The sequence below is a fragment of the Saccopteryx leptura genome, chromosome 8, assembly GCF_036850995.1.
Source record: "Saccopteryx leptura isolate mSacLep1 chromosome 8, mSacLep1_pri_phased_curated, whole genome shotgun sequence".
Classification (NCBI taxonomy): domain Eukaryota; kingdom Metazoa; phylum Chordata; class Mammalia; order Chiroptera; family Emballonuridae; genus Saccopteryx; species Saccopteryx leptura.
The window spans coordinates 70,438,507-70,458,038 of NC_089510.1; the positions used below are offsets into that span (position 1 = coordinate 70,438,507).

At 47.4% G+C, this 19,532-nt stretch overlaps 1 protein-coding gene and 1 long non-coding RNA gene across 15 annotated transcripts in view; one reads left to right on the forward strand and one right to left on the reverse strand.

Moving 5' to 3' along the window:
* MCF2L2 (MCF.2 cell line derived transforming sequence-like 2) overlaps positions 1-19,532 on the forward strand; it is a 261,068-nt gene that overhangs the window by 90,056 nt on the left and 151,480 nt on the right. For all 14 annotated transcript variants that reach the window (XR_010746835.1, XM_066347779.1, XM_066347777.1 and 11 more), the window contains 4 exons: positions 4,618-4,742; positions 5,323-5,437; positions 5,901-6,020; positions 17,904-18,095. Coding sequence is in view for 13 of the 14 variants with exons in the window: in XM_066347779.1 (XP_066203876.1) it covers positions 4,618-4,742; positions 5,323-5,437; positions 5,901-6,020; positions 17,904-18,095 (552 nt within the window). In the remaining variant the exon portion in view is untranslated. The remainder of the gene's footprint in view (positions 1-4,617; positions 4,743-5,322; positions 5,438-5,900; positions 6,021-17,903; positions 18,096-19,532) is intronic.
* Positions 57-17,924, reverse strand: LOC136380010 (uncharacterized). The gene is made up of 3 exons (XR_010746836.1): positions 17,850-17,924; positions 4,892-5,028; positions 57-118 (listed from the first exon to the last, which is right to left on the reverse strand). It is a non-coding gene; the product is annotated as an uncharacterized lncRNA (long non-coding RNA).

Sequence of the window (19,532 nt, forward strand, 5' to 3'; positions counted from 1 at the left end):
CTCACAGTCCAGCCTCCGTGCCTGCAGACGGTCAGCCTCCTGGAGGGAGCCAGGAGCAGAATTAAGCCCTCTTCTTCCCTCTTCTTCAGTGACTTGGAAGCCACTGAACACCTTCAACCTGGATAGGCAGTAAGTGAAGGGAAAAATCTCTTGAGACTGGGTGGTACATGTAAAAGGATTTCACTAACACCTGTGAGAAGCATCTTGGCAAAGGGACGTGCATTCCAGCCTCATGCAGCGAGGTGGGTTGTGCGAGCCTTCCTGCAAGGGCAGGACTCCTGTGATCTGCTTAGGACAGAGCGAGATACAGTGGGCTGGGCTGGAAGTGCAGTGGAGGCTTCTCTGTGGCTGTTGTGAAATTTGGGGACAGACTACTAAGCTGACATATTGCTTCACTTTCTCAGGGATGTGTCTTTTTATATGGGGACTATTTTGAGAAAGAGGACTGGGAAAGATGCTCTGAAGTGGGTTTAAAGAGAGGCACTTATTAAATGACTCACAGAAGTACGTCAGGACTGTTTTTATGAGTTGATAACCAGGGAGCTTGGCAGGCTCTGTCATGCAGTAAAGGGAAGTCTCCCTGGGGCTCTCTGGATGGGTGTCAACCCCTTTTTGCCTGCAGAACAGACCCATGGTTTCACAGAGGACCAGAACTGAAACGGGCCGCAGACAGGGTTAGAACGGTGAGACATCTTTGCATTACATGTGCTCTTGAGACGTGAAAATGGACCCCCCCAATAAAGTAGTATGAAACAACTTTAAAAAAGAAAACTTTGTTCAAACTTGACTGGCAGAAAACATAAGCTAGAAATGAATAGGCACAGAGGTCTTAGTTTTACACAGGAAGACAAAATTGGTATTCTCATGAATATTTCCAGCGTTAATACCTTCACAAATCAGTATTTTGAGCTAGTTTTGTGCTACAAGATTTCTCTGAGTAGCTACTGAAAAAAGAGGACATCTCATGTCTTTCAGGAACTTTGTTTCAAAATCATAAAACTTGCATTTAAAGGCCAGATTCTGGAATTCATTCATTAGCCTCACAAACAAAGCATAACAGTAGCACTGACTTTTAGTGGTAGAAACGGCAGAAGTGATAAAAGTTAAGGATTATAAAGCATTAGTCACTCGTATGTTCTCTAGCTCTGATTCATTCTTTCACTTCCCACCCACCCCTCCCCCCATTCCGGGCCATGACACAGCCAAGCACAGTGCTTGGCATGTAGTAATAGATCTTTATAAATACATTTTAAACAAATGTCACAATTCATGCTTACCCTTGTCATAGGAAAGCGTTCCCCTGGAAGAGTTAAGTTCTCTGAGCCTGCAGAGGCCCTCCTCACCCTGTTCGGTGGGTCTTCTGGACCCCTACGACCAGAGCGCACTGGGACAGCTGTCCCTGTTGTTATAACAACCAGAGCGCACTGGGACAGCTGTCCCTGTTGTTATAACAACCAGAGCGCACTGGGACAGCTGTCCCTGTTGTTATAAGAGTTAAATATTTCCCTCCCTTGAGCGCCCCACTCCACCTCCCTGGCCTATTTCCTAGGACACAAAACTTTCTCATGATTCTGGCAACGAAAGGATTCAGCACCAGGAACACACACAGTTGGTCTCAGGATGGCTTCGGCATTATGTCTGACATCTGGGCTGATTGGTTAGTGCCTGCTCTCCACAGGTCTTACCTAATTTGAATTGTCACTACTGTGGACAAGGGCAGATTCTATTTGGGGGCTGAGCAACTTACCTTTATGCTTTTCCAGTCCCATAGCTCCTCAAACTTGCCCTCTATGTTCATGGCAGATTTTGGTAACCCTACTGAGCTGTGGTTTGGTCCCAGAGTGATAACCAGGTCACGAGTTTACTTTGTGTTTTTTTAACCATGTGAAACGGATACGTAGTGTATGACATCAGGTAGTAAGAGTCACCTTCCCTCTCTCACACGCTGCCTCACACTCTGCAGCCCTTTGGGTGTGTCTCCCAAGCTTCCCTAACAATGTGCCTCTTTTTTGGCCCCTCCACCTTCCCTCCCAGCTCTGCATCACACGCACATACATTGTATATATATTTTCCTAATGATGGCTAATGCCAGAATACTGCTGTCATGCTGGAAGTCAGGGGCAGTTAAGAAACAGAAAAGTGCCTGACCAGGCAGTGGCACAGTGGATAGAGCATCGGACTGGGATGCAGAGGACCCAGGTTCAAGACCCCGAGGTCCCCAGCTTGAGTGCGGGCTCATCTGGTTTGAGCAAAGCTCACCAGCTTGGACTCAGGGTCGCTGGCTCGAGCAAGGGGTTATTCAGTCTGCTGAAGGCCTACAGTCAAGGCACACATGAGAAAGCAATCAATGAACAACTAAGGTGTCACAACGAAAAACTGATAATTGATGCTTCTCATCTCTCCCCGTTCCTGTCTGTCTGTCCCTATCTATCCCTCTCTCTGACTCTCTCTCTGTCTCTGTAAAAAAAAAAAAGAAAGAAACAGAAAAGCCAGGATCCTTTTTAGTGGTTAAGAAGAGGAGGAAAAAGCTAAGTGCACTTGCTAATGAGTCCCCTGCCTTCCCAGGTATATCTTCTTTGTCTATCACCTGTAACCTGGTTTCTTTTAAACTATTATTAATTCATCCAACCTACAAATATTTAATAAACATAGATGAGATAATAAAAATGAGGGCTGATACCTAGAGTGGAAAAGAAGGGATATGTCCAGTTCTCAGGCAAGAATAGCAGCCAGGTGGCCTATTTGGAGCATTACCTGGAGTGGGCAGAGCAGGGGGAATCCAGAGAACCCCGAGGGACTGGGTCAGGTGGGTCCAGTCTGTCGTGAGGCTGGGTGTGGACAAGGAAGTCTGCAAGTGGGTGAAGACGGGAGTAGCATGGGAGACAGGAGCAAAGGCCTGAGGTTGAGAGTGCCAGGTTCCTGGTGGCCAGAGTGGCAAGTATAAACCCCCTCGCCCAGGGGACGAGCTGGGGGCCGCATGAAGGTGGTGGGGCCTGAGGAAGCGACTCGGTGTTCATGGGCCTGGGTGTGATTGTTTTATAATTGTTAAGCCTAATCTGGAGGGACCCGAAACATTGAGGACACAAACAAAGTCCGTCAATTACACACCAAAGCTTTATTGTCTAGCTTGGCCAAGCGGCGGCAACTCCGACAGAAATCTGAGAGAAAGAGCGCCGGCCTTTTGTTCTACTTAGTTTTTATAGTTTTGTAAGTGGGAAGTACAGAAGCAAAAATTGTAGTTAGGAGCCCCTTACCACTATTGGTTATAGTCATATGTCCTTTAACATGATAGGACCATGTTCAATTTGCAAGCCATACATTATTTTGGAGAAAACAAAATTTACAAGTCAACACAATGATAGGAAGATGTCTCTTTACCTATTAAAAGGCATTCCTATATTATCTAGTGTTCATCTGCTATCTCTCTGCCCAGAGTCACACGTGTTAACCACACGCACTTACATAGGAGAGGTAGTTACCGTGGGGACAAATGCCCGCAAATGGCTCATAGTTATAAGAAAAGGTTTATTTTAGCTTTTCTCTCTCTGCACCTGACTAGTCATTCACTCCTTTCCCCACAGGTGTGGTGGAATGTCTGGGAATCCATGTTTTCCTCCCCTTTGCATTTACAAACAATGCCAAGGGCCATCCTGGTTATGCCAATCACACAGTACAGAGACTATTCTCACAATTTCTCTGCACACCTTAACCCAAATTAATAAAATGTTCTTCAAGCCTCTTAAAATATTAATATTAATTCTGTAGTTTTGGGTACCTTACAACACCTGAGGGTGAAGTGGCTCAGTGGCTCCTCATAATTATTGGCTTCTCTAACTCTCAGGGCAAACCAGAGCAGCGTCCTGTGTGGCCCAGGAACCAAACCCAGAACTCCCGGGGGCGAAACTCTAGGCCAGGCTTCAGCCCTTTTACCTTGCCTTATGTTAATGCGCAGGGCATTGAGAGGACCCCACACTGTGTGCGTAGAGGGCGAGAGCTGCTGGATTCGCAAGGAGGTAGCCTGCCCCCTGCCCCAACTGCAAAGCCCTGAGTTTCCGTGGAGAAAGAGTGCAGTGGAGTTGCCTTGGAAGCTTGACTCTTCCTGTGTCAGACTGAAATTGCTACCATCTCTACCACATTTTGGGGGGCAGGAGGAAGGAGAGGCAGGTGTTTATTGATGAAACTAGCAATTATTACATTGTTATTGCATGGCAATTCCCAGCATTTAACAGTCAGTATCAGTCATTTTCTTGTTTCTGGTGACTATTTTGGATTAGAACCAGTTTTTATCAACTAATTTTGCTTTTAATTTACAACAGCCTGAGACACAAAATTGAATAGTTATTGCTTTTGGAGAGAAAAAATAGATAGGCTCTGAACAAAAGACTTGCTTTTATCCAGGTCATATCCTTTTGTATATTTATTTAAGTTTTGAATCATGTGTGTATATTACCCATTAAGAAGAAGTTATTTCATTTTATAAATCTGCAGCTTGAATTTTTTTTGAATTTAATTTCCTAAATGAAAGATATCCTGATCTACCATTCTTCTTACCCCCAAATCTACTAAGAATTTTTTCATTAATTTCTTATAAGATAAACTATATTTTTCTTTCTCTAGGATGAGCTGAAACTACTTGGAAAGCAAGGGGCCACATTGCTGTCATGCATTCAAGAACCAGCAAGCAAACCTCCCACCAGCAAACTCAATCTCAATGAACTTGAGAATGCGGCCACCATGGAAAGGTGAGTGAAGGTGAAATATGCCTTTTTTAGGAGAGAATAGAACTCGATGATCTGAAACAATATAGGACAGAGTAGAACAGCTACAGTTGGGTCCTGGTAGGGTCAAGAAAAAATATTTGATACATCAAAAGGCAAAAGATGGTACCTACGTGGCATCCGGCTACAGAGATGTTTTTAAGAGCATGCCTTCGTCCCTCTTACAAAACGCTGTCATCCCCTGACATCAAGGGAGATGGTAGTGTTGGCTGGGTTTCATTTCCAAACAGCAGTTTGTCTGGGTGCTTTGCTATGTCAAAGAAAAGGCACAGAGGTCAGGTTCCCTGGGGCACATTTCAAAGCCCAGCAGCTGCAGCTGAAGTGAAGTTTCTGCCTAGCACTGAAGGTGTCCTGGTTGAAAATCGAAAACACAGGAACCAGCGGGACCATGAGAAAATTCTAAAAGACACAGACTTGCATAATTAGGGTATTACCATACTTTAAAACACTGACCGAAACATAGATGTTATCTACATAAGCCTGTGTGGACTGCTGTGGAAATGAATGTTAACCACAGTGCGGCTTTCTCATTCTCTCCCGACAGGTTACTAGTTCAATTGGATGAAACAGAAAAAGCCTTTAGTCAGTTTTGGTCCAAGCATCACCTGAAGCTCAATCAATGCCTGCAACTGCAACACTTTGAGCACAACTTCCGTGAGGTGTTATTTTCTTGTCTGATAGAACTTCCTTTTATGGTCTGTGACCTGCGGTTCTCTCCTCTGCCCAGCTCTGGGTATTGAACTTTCTCTCCTCCCCCCATTCCAGCCCCCTGCTATAATCTTTGCTTCCTCTTCGATTATCCTCTCCTCACTTTTTCCAGTGGGGTTGCAATGCCCTAGGATCCAGTTTTCCTGTTGGCATATATGTCATTTCAGTGATGGTTTATCTTCCTTTTTGATTGACAATCTGTTGAATGTAGCTTTAATATAATATCCCACTTAAATGTGTCTCAGCAACCCCTCTGCCCACTGCCACTTAATCTAAAAGCTAATGAGCTGTGACATATTTCCATTGGTCCTGAATCCTTTTTGGATATTTGAGTTTTCTTAAAATAGAGCAAACCTCTACCTCCAGATGGGAGCTCATTGGCTCATTTCTGGCCTGTTTGAATGTCTCTTCTAGGCTAAGCTTGCCCTGGACAGCTTGCTGACAGAGCAAGCCGAGTTTGCAGACACCGGAGACAGTGTGATGCATGTGGAGCAGCTTCTTAAGGAACACAAAAAGCTGGAAGGAAGAGGCCAGGTTTGCGTTTTGCTGTTTTTGTGCACTGGGAGGGTGGTCACTGTGGACAGTGACAGATCGTGCCCACTTATTGTTGGAAGGTTGCTAAGGGACACAGGAATGCCCAGATCCTGCCCTGTCAGTCACCCCGCTCCCACCTAGGTGCCCGGGGAGATCTGCCTGCAGTGCTGAGTTGTGGCAGCTGCCAGAGCGCCCTGTTGAGGCTGCAGGCCCAGGTGGGGTGAGGTCTTGGGGTTCCCTGCCCCCTTGCAGGGTGTGGCACCCGTGGAAGAGCAGCAGGAAGGCAGATGGCAGTGGGCACATTGCCCATGCGCTGCTATGGAGGATGTGGAGGCGTGGGCTGGGGGGTTGGTGGTAAGGAGGGGAAACTTTAGAAGGGGAAACCAGAAAAAAACAAAACAAAACACTAGTTTTATAAGAAGCAAGACGAAAAGGAGGAAATGAGTCCACGTTACTTCTGTTGCTAACAGAGTTGGCAACGTTTTCTTCTTTCTCATGCGCCAAGAGTTGTAAAACTCAGACTTGTAAAGGAGGCATGTTTCACAATTCTCTTGCCAGAGTTAACCAGTTTTCCAGGTCTACATACAGGTCAGCACTTAGGAATAGTTCTGTTCTAAGTCCTTATAAATTTGGCTTATAGGACTTAAGAAAACCCAGTTATAACTTTCCAGAGAAGTTCCTTTCTGCTTTTTTAAAATTAGCTTCTCCCGACTTTTGTCTCTTGGGCACCAAGTAGTCTGTGTTTAGCACTTCTTTTCTGAGCTAATCTAGGTGTGTTTCTGAGATGGTAACTTGGTAGTCCTAGCCATTTGCTTTTCAAAGTATGCTCCTTTGGCCAGCAGTATAGAAGTCATTTGAACTTGTTAGAAATATAGAATTTCTGGCCCCATCTCAGTATCCAAATCCACATTTTAATAAGATTCCCAGGTGATTGACATGTATATTATAGTTAGAGACATACTCCCCTGAAGAATAGTAACAAGTGTAAACTAAGGCCACGCTGGTTCTAAGAGCTGTCAGTTGTGGATTCTGAGCTGAGGATTTTCTGCACACATGTGAACACCCAGACCCACCTGTGCACCAGCATTCACTTAGGAATCTCACCCTTCCCTAGTGAGCAGTTCCTCTGTTATCAGTGACCATTGACAGCTGAACACTTTAGTGCTGATGGCACAAGTCATCAGAGATGTTTATCAAACTGTGAAAGAATATGATTTCATATATCTGATATGTCCTAGATTCTCTAAGATAGTCCCAATTTTACGTAATTTTGGTTTTTTCAAAAGAACTCCTTATTAAATGTAGATACTATGTATCTTCACTTTTGTGCCTCTATATATTAGAAAAAAATGCCTCATCAAGCCCAGTGCATTTATTTTTTGGTTTGAAAAATATCTTCTACCTGCCATGATGGTAGCTCTCGACCTACCAGGAAGGCATTCAGTCATCACCTGGTATTCCGTGCCCAACTATGTGATTATGGTCATGAACCAGTCTTGACCATGAGACCCTGCTCTCATGGAACTTACATTCTACTGGAGAGAGACAGATAAGTAAAAAGTAATCAAATAAGTATTAATAGCAGATAGTGACAAGTGGCATTATGAAGAGAACAGGATATAACAGGAAGTAACCAGCACTGCCATTTCAGCCAGGGTCGTCAGGACAGGCCTCTCTAAGAGGGGGACCTTTAATCTGAGATCTGCATCTGGGGAATCGCGTTTGAGGCAGAGAAGCTGCACATGCCAGGTCTCGAGGCAGCAATCGAGTTACTGAGTTGAAGGAATGCAGCGGGAGCACAGCGAGCCAGGTGGGAACAAGGTGGGAGCAACAGCCCTGAGGACTGGGCTCTGTTCTCAGTGGAAGAGGAAGCCCTCGCCCGGTGCTCTGTCGTGTTTTAAGTGGGGGCGGATCTGCATGATTACGTCCACGTTCTGTCCTCAGCCTACCTCCTTGGACTTGTGATCCTCGGTGCATACTTCAGAGATCACTGACTGGAGCTGGGGGCATAGTCTGTGGTCCTGGGACGTAGGAATACTCTGTGAACCCATGACCCGTCTGTCATGGACAGAGCTCCTGAACCAGCTGCGCTAGCCTACTGCAGATGAGCCCAGGCAGGTTGGTTTTACCCATCTAGTGCCGTATCTACCCTGTTTTTTACTTATTTTCTAAAGGATGCAGTAGACCTATTCCTCCGCCTTTGGATGAACCAAGCAAAGCTACCTTATAACCAGGACCTTTTTTTTTTTTTTTTTTAACATATCTTCACTTGGGTTTCTAAGAGGCATTGTTTCTTCAGATGATAAAGGCTTGTCTAATCTTTCCATTTGTCCTGTAAAGTGTTAAAGGAACGAGGTGATGTCTGGCTAGACTCTGCCAGAACTTGCTTAGGGTTTGCCCTTCGCTCCATAGTCAGGAGTCAGCTTCCCTCCTGGCACAGTCACACACTCACTTCTGGTTTGTTGCCAACTTCCTTATTCTGTGTGGTGACACCGCCCTTGTGGGTCACGTCTGAGCGCTACTGACCACGTTCCAGTTGCATGCTGACTGAGCCTGTTCTTCTCTCTGTTCCAGTGGCATGCTGATTGAGCCTGTTCTTCTCTCTGTTCCAGTGGCATGCTGATTGAGCCTGTTCTTCTCTCTGTTCCAGTTGCATGCTGACTGAGCCTGCTCTTCTCTCTGTTCCAGTGGCATGCTGATTGAGCCTGTTCTTCTCTCTGTTCCAGTGGCATGCTGATTGAGCCTGTTCTTCTCTCTGTTCTAGTGGCATGCTGATAGAGCCTGTTCTTCTCTCTGTTCCAGTTGCATGCTGATTGAGCCTGTTCTTCTCTCTGTTCTAGTGGCATGCTGATTGAGCCTGTTCTTCTCTCTGTTCCAGTTGCATGCTGATTGAGCCTGTTCTTCTCTCTGTTCTAGTGGCATGCTGATAGAGCCTGTTCTTCTCTCTGTTCCAGTTGCATGCTGATTGAGCCTATTCTTCTCTCTGTTCTAGTGGCATGCTGATTGAGCCTGCTCTTCTCTCTGTTCCAGTTGCATGCTGATTGAGCCTGTTCTTCTCTCTGTTCCAGTTGCATGCTGATTGAGCCTGTTCTTCTCTCTGTTCTAGTGGCATGCTGACTGAGCCTGTTCTTCTCTCTGTTCCAGTGGCATGCTGATTGAGCCTGTTCTTCTCTCTGTTCCAGTTGCATGCTGATTGAGCCTGTTCTTCTCTCTGTTCCAGTGGCATGCTGATTGAGCCTGTTCTTCTCTCTGTTCCAGTGGCATGCTGATTGAGCCTGTTCTTCTCTCTGTTCTAGTGGCATGCTGATTGAGCCTGTTCTTCTCTCTGTTCTAGTGGCATGCTGACTGAGCCTGTTCTTCTCTCTGTTCCAGTTGCATGCTGATTGAGCCTGTTCTTCTCTCTGTTCCAGTGGCATGCTGATTGAGCCTGTTCTTCTCTTTGTTCTAGTGGCATGCTGATTGAACCTGTTCTTCTCTCTGTTCCAGTGGCATGCTGATTGAGCCTGTTCTTCTCTCTGTTCTATTGAAATAGTTGGCGGCCTTGGCAGTTCTTTGAGTGCTCTTTTCTTATACCGGGAAACAATGGTCTCAGCCCCCTCTCTTACTTCTTAATAAATGAGGCAGCTGGACTTTAAAGAATAAAAAGTCAACAGCTATTTTCTTGCCAATTTTTCATGTTTCTATATTGACTAAAGTCCGACAGGTTTAATCAAACAAATGAGATCTCGAAGCTTAAGCAGAACAGATGTAGCCATTTTTCTGTGTGTGCTGGTCAGAGTCAGAGGATTCTAGAGCCAGGCTGCCTGAGTTTGGAGCCTGGCTCTTCTCCTTCTTACCAGGGAGCCCTTGGGCCATTATGCCCTCACTTTTTTTTTTTTTTTTTTAATACGGCATCTATCTTAAAGGGTTTGATGTGAAGAATGAGAGAAACAATCAATGTACAGTTCAGAACTGCCTGGCGTGTAGTCAGGTCTCACTGCATATTAGCTGTTGTCATTAATGTCACAGAGTAGCGGGGTCAATTCTGTGCTACAGAATGTCTCCTAGCTTCAGTGGGCAGTGGCGGAGCAGTTCTGGTAAGAGTGTCTCCTTCACTCTTCATCCATCTGCAAGTGTGTATTGATAGCCTACCATCCATCTGCAAGTGTGTATTGATAGCCTACCATCCATCTGCAAGTGTGTATTGATAGCCTACCATCCATCTGCAAGTGTGTATTGATAGCCTACCATCCATCTGCAAGTGTGTATTGGTATCCTGCCATGGCATGCTGAGGACGCAGCAGTGAGCAACACAACTCAAAACCACGGCGAGGAATTAGCATCCTTTCAGGGGTGCTGACCAGTGCATCTTGGCTCTTACTGTTCAGAACGAGTGCACTGGGTATTTTCCCCTGAGTTCCTTTAACTAGCCACTGCTGGATTTGTGTATCATTACTCCTTTTAGTTTTGCACAACAATCATTTATTCTTAAGTACCTAATTTGTGCTATGTACAGTACTGTTTTCTTGTTTGTTTGTTTGTCTTTTACAGGGACAGAGAGAGAAAGGGATAGATAGGGACAGACAGACAGGAACACAGAGAGATGAGAAGCATCAATCATCAGTTTTTCGTTGCGACACCTTAGTTGTTCATTGATTGCTTTTTCATATGTGCCTTGACCGCGGGCCTTCAGCAGACTGAGTAACCCCTTGCTCGAGCCAGCAACATTGGGTCCAAGCTGGTGAGCTTTTGCTCAAACCAGATGAGCCTGCGCTCAAGCTGGCGACCTTGGGGTCTCAAACCTGGGTCCTCGGCATCACAGTCCAGTGCTCTATCCACTGCGCCACCGCCTGGTCAGGCTATACAGTACTGTTTTAAGTTGAACAAGAGCAGATGTTTGCTTGCAAGGGTCTGTGGCATAGTGAGGGCAATAGATAAGTGATCCCAATACGATGAAGTGTGTGCTGTGCTCAGGAAAGGCACAGAATATCATGGGAGAAGAGGGAAGGGGCATCAGAATAAAAGGGCGGCATTAGAGGAAGTTTCCTGGAGAAGCTGCACTCTGCAGGGTGATGTAGATCTAGGTCCAGAGGAGTGTGGGTGCAGTAGGAGGTGGAGGTGGAGCGGTCGGGGGAAGGGGTGGTGAAGGAAGGATGCGGCTTTCTAGGCAGAGAGAGCAAGCAGAGAAGGCATGGAGGTCTGAAGCTGCCTACATATTTGGGAAACTACAAATCCGTCATTAGTCTGGTTACAGCAGAGGATGGGGGTGAGGGAAGTGAAGGAAGAGGAAGCACAGTCAAGAGCTTGATCATGAAAGGCTTTCTCTGCATGGCTCAGGAGTCTGAACTTTCTCCTGAAGACCATAGGGAGCAAGAAAGGACCTGAAGCTTGGGAGTGATGTCGACACGGTGAAAGGTGGCCTGGAACGACTGCTTCCAGGAGTGTGGAGCACGACTTGAAGGAGAGCCTGAGGGAGAGCAAATTGGCCAGTTGTCCCAGTCAGAAAGCATGAAGGCCAGAACAGACAGTGACAAGGAGGTGGTTAAGATGGACTCAGATTTCAAAAGGTGTTAATCCTGACCAGGCGGTGGCGCAGTGGATAGGGTGTTGGACTGGGATGTGGAGGACCCAGGTTTGAGACCCCGAGGTCGCCAGTTTGAGCTTGAGCTCATCTGGTTTGAACAAGGCTCACCAGCTTGGACCCAAGGTTGCTGGCTTGAGCAAGGGGTTACTCAGTTTGCTGTAGGCCCCTGGTCAAGGCATATATGAGAAAACAATCACTGAACAACTAAGGAGCCACAACAAAGAATTGACGCTTCTCATCTCTCTCCCTTCCTGCCTGTCTGTCCCTATCTGTCCCTCTCTCTGTCTCTGTCACCAAAAAAAAAAAAAAAAAAAAAAATGGTGTGGGCTTTGCAGGGTTTGGTGAATGACTGACTGGCTGCGTTGTGAGTAGGGGTTTGGAGATCTTTGAAACCATGAACCATTATAAGAGAGGGGCCAGTTGTCATCACCTGGAGTCATCGTGGCTCTTTGTATTACTGTAAAAGGGTAAGTGAAGGCAGATGTGGCACACTGGATGCTCACCATGGTCAGCAAGGGTGTATATGATCTCTCTGTTCCTGGAGACCTCAGGGAAGGTGGCAGTCATTTGTGTTGACTCACAAGTCAATATTGTTTCATACAATTCCAGCCAGTCAGATGATTGAATCATCTAGTGCTTTGGTTCATTCATTTATTCATTATATTGATCAAATGTTTATGGGATGCCTACTAAGTGCTCTCATGGAGCTTACATATTGTGGGAGTGGATAATGGAGGGAGAGATCATACATTGAAGCAAACAGAGTTACTTTCAAATACAGGTAGAGGTAAGTGTTAGAAAATGAAAACGAAGTGAGGGAGAGGTTCTGAGTGGGGGAGCTGCAGGGAGTGGCTTTATTATTTTTTTCAAGAGGATATTAAATCTTTTATTGATTACTCATGATAATTGATGATACACAAGCTTCATTCCCATCTATAATTTTATCTGGTACCATAATTCAATTTAGATATATTGCATAGGATGTGCCAGTAATCATTGTTTCTGAAAACAATGGCTTTTGTGCCTAAGCAGGTTGTAAATAAGTTTCAAATGGAACCTGGCATCATCCTAAAGGTATTCTAACTTCACACTATTGTGGTCATTTACTAAGATGGCTTCAGAGTAGAGTAACTTTACACAGCTCCTTTTTTTTTTTTTTTTTTTTTTGTATTTTTCTGAAGCTGGAAACGGGGAGAGACAGTCAGACAGACTCCCGCATGCGCCCGACCGGGATCCACCTGGCACGCCCACCAGGGGGCGATGCTCTGCCCATCTGGGGCATCGCTCTGTCGCGACCAGAGCCATTCTAGCGCTGGAGGCAGAGGCCAAGGAGCCATCCCTAGCGCCCGGGCCATCTTTTGCTCCAGTGGAGCCTCGGCTGCGGGAGGGGAAGAGAGGGACAGAGAGGAAGGAGAGGGGGAGGGGTGGAGAAGCAGATGGGCGCTTCTCCTGTGTGCCCTGGCCAGGAATCGAACCCGGGACTTCCACACGCCAGGCCGACGCTCTACCACTGAGCCAACCGGCCAGGGCCTACACAGCTCCTTTTTTGTGTGTGTGTGACAGAGACAAAGAGAGGGACAAATAAGGACAGACAGACAGGGAGAGAGATGAGAAGCATCAATTCTTTATTGTGGCTCCTTAGTTATTCATTGATTGCTTTCTCATATGTGCCTTGACGGGGGGCTACAGTAGAGCAAGTGACCCCTTGCTCGAGTCAGCAACCCTGTGCTCAAGCTGGTGAGTCTGCGCTCAAGCCGATGACCTCAGGGTTTCGAACCTGGGTCCTGTGCATCCCAGTCTGACACTCTATCCACTGCGCCACTGCCTGATCACACTATGCAGCACATTTTTGAAAAGACACATTTATTCAGTCTCACAATCAGACCATTACATTTAGCAATAAACAACATGGGGGCAACCTGACCGAGCAGTGGTGCAGTGGACAGAGCGTCGGCCTGGGATGCTGGGGACCCAGTCTTGAAACCCCGAGATTGCTGGCTTGAGCATGGGTTCACCTGGCTTGAGAGCAGGGTTGATGGCTTGAGCGTGGGATCATAAACATGACCCCATGGTCACTAGCTTGAGCCCAAAGGTCGCTGGCTCGAAGCCCAAGGTTGCTGGCTTGAGCAGGGGTCACTGGCTCAGCTAGAGCCCCCCCCACCGCAGTCAAGGCACGTATGAGAAGCAATCAATAAAATGCAACTATGAGGTGATGCTTCTCATCTCTCTCCCTTTTAACAGGGACGTGTCTGTCTCACTACAAAATAAAACAAAGCAAAAAACCCAGCATGGGAGCAAAAATAAGCCATCTACATTAAAACCTTTTGTTGGAATGCTTTCCACTTTCCACAGAACAGAAACTAAAATAACCTGTTATACAGTTAATCACAAATACAATCTTTGAGTTGCCAATTCACATGAATATTGTCTAAAACATGTCTTCTTTGTGGCGCCCTAGGCTCTGCTGCGCTGTGCTTGGCTGAGTCCACAGATCTGCTGTGGCCTGTGGCTCCCTGTTGCTTCCCTGTCACTCCTCTCCTGCTAAGCTTTTTGTCCTGCCGGTAGTTAAAACCTTCCATCACTGTTTTAGCTACTGCTGCTGCTGGAACTGCCGTAGCCACCTCGGTTCTGTGGTTTGGCGAAGTATTGGCCTCCACCACTATAGGGGCTGGAGCTTCTGCCTCCAAAGTTTCATCCTTTCCTGGGTCCGGAATTCGAGGATTGATTGTTGTAATTGCCAAAATCATTGTAACTTCCATGACCTCCAAAACTGCTTTCTTTTTTTTTTCTTTCTTTCTTTTTTTTTTTTTTTTTGTATTTTTCTGAAGCTGGAAATGGGGAGAGACAGTCAGACTCCCGCATGCGCCTGACTGGGATCCACCCGGCACGCCCACCAGGGGCGAAGCTCTGCCCACCAGGGGGCGATGCTCCGCCCCTCCGGGGCGTTGCTCTGCCACGACCAGAGCCACTCTAGCGCCTGGGGCAGAGGCCAAGGAACCATCCCCAGCACCCGGGCCATCTTTGCTCCAATGGAGCCTCGACTGCAGGAGGGGAAGAGAGAGACAGAGAGGAAGGAGGGGGGGTGGAGAAGCAAATGGGCACTTCTCCTATGTGCCCTGGCCGGGAATCAAACCCGGGTCCCCTGCACGCCAGGCCAATGCTCTACCGCTGAGCTAACCAGCCAGGACCCAAAACTGCTTTCTACATGACCAAATCCATTACAGCCATCCCCACTGCCACCATACCCACCACAGCTGCCACCAAAGCCATCTTGGCCACTAAAGTTTCCTCCACAGCTAAAGTTGTTCTCAGCAAAACCACCTCCACGACCACCAGTGAAGTTTGCAGAACCACTTGGGCTGGATGAAGCACTCGCCACACCCTGTTGAGACAGGACTTTCCTTACTTCACAGTGTACCCATGCTCAGGATGGGATTTCTGAATGACAGTCTCGTCTACAGAGTCATGGTCATCAAAGGTTACAAAAGCAAAGCCTCTTCTTGCTACTGTCTCAGTCAGTCGTGACCTCAATCATTTAGATTTTGCCACGTTGTTCCAAAGATTCTCTCAGGTGATGCTCTTCAGTGTCTTCTTGAATGCCACTGACAAAATTCTTTTTCCCAGTGAAGTGGGCACAGTGAAGAGATCTGAGAGTCTTCTCTTGAGACAGCCCTCTTTGGTCCCACTGTGGTGGCCTTGCACCCACGGCTGCACCGGCTCCTGCACCGCGGCATCCGTGGCAAACCCAAAGCCTCGGGAGCGCGTGGCGTTTGGCGCTCCCATCATCACAGTCTGTGAGCGTTCCCCATTGCTCACCATGGCCCCTCAGACTGCCTTCGGCCGCTTCAAAGCTCAAACATCTGATAAAGCGTTTCCGCAGCTGCTCTGGCTCTTTGGGAGACTCTGACTTAGACAGGAAGACTGCGGGAGGGGTGACTTGAGCGATGCTTACTGAATGGCATCCGCTGGCAGAGAGCAGGAGCGGCTTTAGAAACTGCAGTCAGAGAAGGGCCTGCGGGAGGTGAACTGCGAGCCTTGTCCTGAGTGACCCGGGGGAGCGTGCCCCGGAGGCCCTGAGCGGGAGCTGCTGGAGGCCAGCCTTGTTTAAGCCACGTCTCTCCCCTGCATGACTGCAGCAGCCCCTCACTGGCCTCCCTGCTTTGCCTCCTCTGTCACTCTCCACTCTGCAGCTGCAGCAGACCCTTTAAGAATGAGACCTTCCCCTCAAAACCTCCAGCGCTCCCATGTCACAATGAGTAGGAGCCAGGCCCTCCCCAGGCCAGGCCCTCTCTCTCCTCTCCGATTGCATCTCCTCCTCCTTTCCTGCTGACTCTTCTGCTGAAGCCACAGAACACGGCAGACACGCCACAGCCTCTCAGCCAAGCTCTGCGTGGCTTGACCCTGGCTTCAGGTCTGGACTCCTGTGTTGAGTTCCCAGCACCACACCCAGATCTGAAGATGGGCTGGGAGGACTCATAGCACTCAGCATATACTTATACTGGTGGTTATATCGTGTTACAGGGAAAGGATGCCAAGCAAAGTCAATGAAGGGAAAAGGTGCATGGGGCCCACTCTAGAGGATGCCAGGCACAAGTTTCCAGTCTTCTTCCTGTGGCGTTCATTGGGATGGCTTAATCCCCCCGCCATGTGTTGTGACAGCATTTTAAAACGTTGTCGACCAGGGCAGCTCATTGCTCAGTGCCCAGAGTTTTTACTGGGAGCTGGTCATGCAGGTGGCCTCTGCCTGGCATATACCAGAATCCGGGAGCCCAGAATGAAAGCAGGGGTTCGAGATAAAGCATATTGTTTACACAGTGTAGGTGTGGTGAGCCGTTCTCCATGGGGATGGTAAGAACCCTCCGAGATGCCACCCAAGGGCCAACCTTGCATGCAGGCCTTTCTTAGGACGGTGCTTTCAGGCTTGCTATGTTAACTCGCCAGCACAATTCAGATGCACCTTCCCCGCGAGCCAGCCCCTCTCCCATCGTCCTATTTAAAATAGCAACTCCTCCACCAGCATTCCTCGCCCTCCCCTCCCTGTTTGAATTTTCTTCAGGGCACTCATCACTATCTAAGATACCATATAGTCCAAATATTGAATTGTTTATTGCTTGTGTCTCTTACTGAAGTGTAAGCTTTGTGAGGTCAGGGGGTTTTGCTTGCTTTGTTCACCACTGAACCCTCAGTACTGGATAGTGCTTGGCCCATGCAATCCTCAATAACATGTGGGGATTGGAAACAGGAAAATATGTCACATGTAGTGCAAACAACGCAAGCCATGTAGAGAAAGTGGAAGTTGTGGCTGCCGAACAGATGAGGTCAGCGCAGATGGTGGCTTGTGGTCGCAGGTGTATAGAAATCTATTTACTGCCCTCTCTCCTCGGGCCCCATGTCTGTCCTTTTCCTTTTCTATTTAGTCGACAGTGGAATTCAGTCTCCTCTTCTAGGCAACATAACGCTTCTACCCTGGAACTTAAAACATTGTAATAATTTAATTATTTGTTTAGTTTATTTAATAAGTGAGTTCTCTATTAGGCTGAAAATTTCTGGCTTGTGAGCACTGTGCCCTCTTTGCCTACCCCAGAACTCAACAAATACATTTTTTTTTTTTAATTTCTGAGTCAGCTGCTTTTTTTTTTTTTTAATTTTATTCATTTTAGAGAGGAGAGAGAGAGACAGACAGACAGACAGACAGACATAGGGGGAGGAGCAGGAAGCATCAACTCCCATAAAATACATATTTTTTAATTAAGTAAGAGCAGGGAAGGCAGAGAGACAGACTCCCACATGTGCCCAGACCCAGGATCCACAGGGAAAACCTTCTATGGGGCAACGCTCTGCTTATCTGAGGCATTGCTCTGTTGCTTAGCAACTGAGCTATTTTTAGCACCTGAGACAGGAGGCCATGGAGTCATCCTCAGTGCCCCAGACCAACTCACTTGAGCCAATCAAGTCATGGCTAACGGGGGGGGGGGGGGAGAGGGAGAGAGAAAGAATGGTTGCTTCTCGTGTGTGCCCTGACCACGGAACCTGGGACATCCACATTCCCTGCCAATGCTCTACCACTGAGCCAACTGGCCAGGGCTCAACAAATATTTGAATGAATGACTTGCCGTTCTCCAGAGTATAAATGACCCTCGACTAGGCCAGACTTCTTGGGAAACGAAGAGCTTGCCCTGGTTTCCCTGCCCGACTCTCAGCCTAAAACCTAAATTGGCCTCCCCAGCCTCTGGCTAAGACTGGTGCCCAGAGTGTCAGGCACTTACCGGCCTCTCCATGACCTGGCTTGTGATGGTTGGCTGTGCATGTTCACTTTGCAGGAGACCTTGGAAAGAGCCCAGCTGCTTGCCGTAATTGGGGACCAGCTCATCCAAAGCCACCATTATGCAGCGGACTCCATCAGACCCAAGTGTGTGGAGCTCAGGCACCTCTGTGATGACTTCACCAATGCAAACAAGAGAAAAAATGACATTTTAGGAAAGTCTTTGGAGTTACATAGACAGCTGGACAAGGTAAGCAAAACAAAGCTGTGACCACGATGTCTGCACATTTTCTATAAAGCATTCTTAGTCATACTTGACTTCCGTGCCCCACACGATTGCTGAGAACATAAAGAACTTCATGTGACAGTGCCAAGAGGCATTAAAAGATGCAGATTCTAGATCATAGCAGTATTGAAGGTCAAAAAGTGCTCAGCCACGCCACCACACCCCACCACATCTGTTAGAGTGAATTAAAATCTGCCCTCTGTATGGATCTAGAACTTAAGAGAGTATGTTGTGGCCTGGCCCTGTGGGCCATGTTTGATTCCTCTTCAGTATACAGAGACCAAGCACTGTATTTGCAAAGTGCTTCTCCTCATCTAAAGGCGTTGGATTTGAATCCTTTTGGAAAAGCTTAAGTTCCAATGACCATTGACCACTCCTACCATTGATTGAACTGTGTTTTTACTGGGAGCATAATTATGTTATCTATTTAATCTTCAAGACAAGCTATGAGGAAGGTATTAATGGCTTCGTTTTTACAGAGGCAGAATTCAACGTGGTTATAACGTGGTTAAGTCAATGGGCTGCGTCATGTAATGCATGAGAAACACCAGGCCAGCAGATTCCCTGCTGTGCCACTCTGGAGATGAGTTTCAGTAAGTCTGGGATGATGCTGAGGAATTGAGAAAAGTGAGTCCAGAGGATTCTGGTGCAGGTAGTCGAGGGACGCACTGAGAAACCCCGGGGTAAGGGACTGCCCGAGACTGCACACAGCGTAATGGGGGATTGCAGATTTGAAGTCAGGACTGCCAAATTCCAAACCCAGGCGCCTTAGACTGACAGCAATGCTGTGTGAATAGAGGGCTCACAGGGAGGGAGGGCAGCCTCCGGTGCCCTTTGGCAGTGATCTCTGGGCAAGTGCCCAGTCAGTAGGGGCAGTGACTTCTGGAGCCTTCCCAGTCAGCTGTCCCCAGCAGCACATGGCTCATGGCCATGAGTCAGCATGCTCCATTCCCACAACTCTTTCCTTCCGATGGCTGGGGGCACACACCCAGGCTGTTTACATTATCCTATTGTCAAAGGGATTTTAGTGTCAATGAAATACAGCTGTTCCTGAAGCAAGTGGTACAGAAAGACCTGGTGTGCAGCCTGCTCTGTGTGCTGAGCTCTCTGCAGAGGCCACTACTGTTTTCCTCATTCTGTGTCTGCTCCAGAGTGAGTGGTGAGAGAGAGAGAGAGAGAGAGAGAGAGAGAGAGAGAGAGAGAGTGTGTGTGTGTGTGTGAGAGAGAGAGCAAGAGCTACTGTGACTTCGCAGAAAACCATAGCCTAATGTTGTCTATAGATCTAGGCATGATGTTTCAAGATGAAGTTTTCACATTACATATTAAAGCATGATTGCATATTATTTTGAAATTCCAAAACTGTGGGAAATAGGAGGGAAAAGTTCTCCGTGGACACCTGCA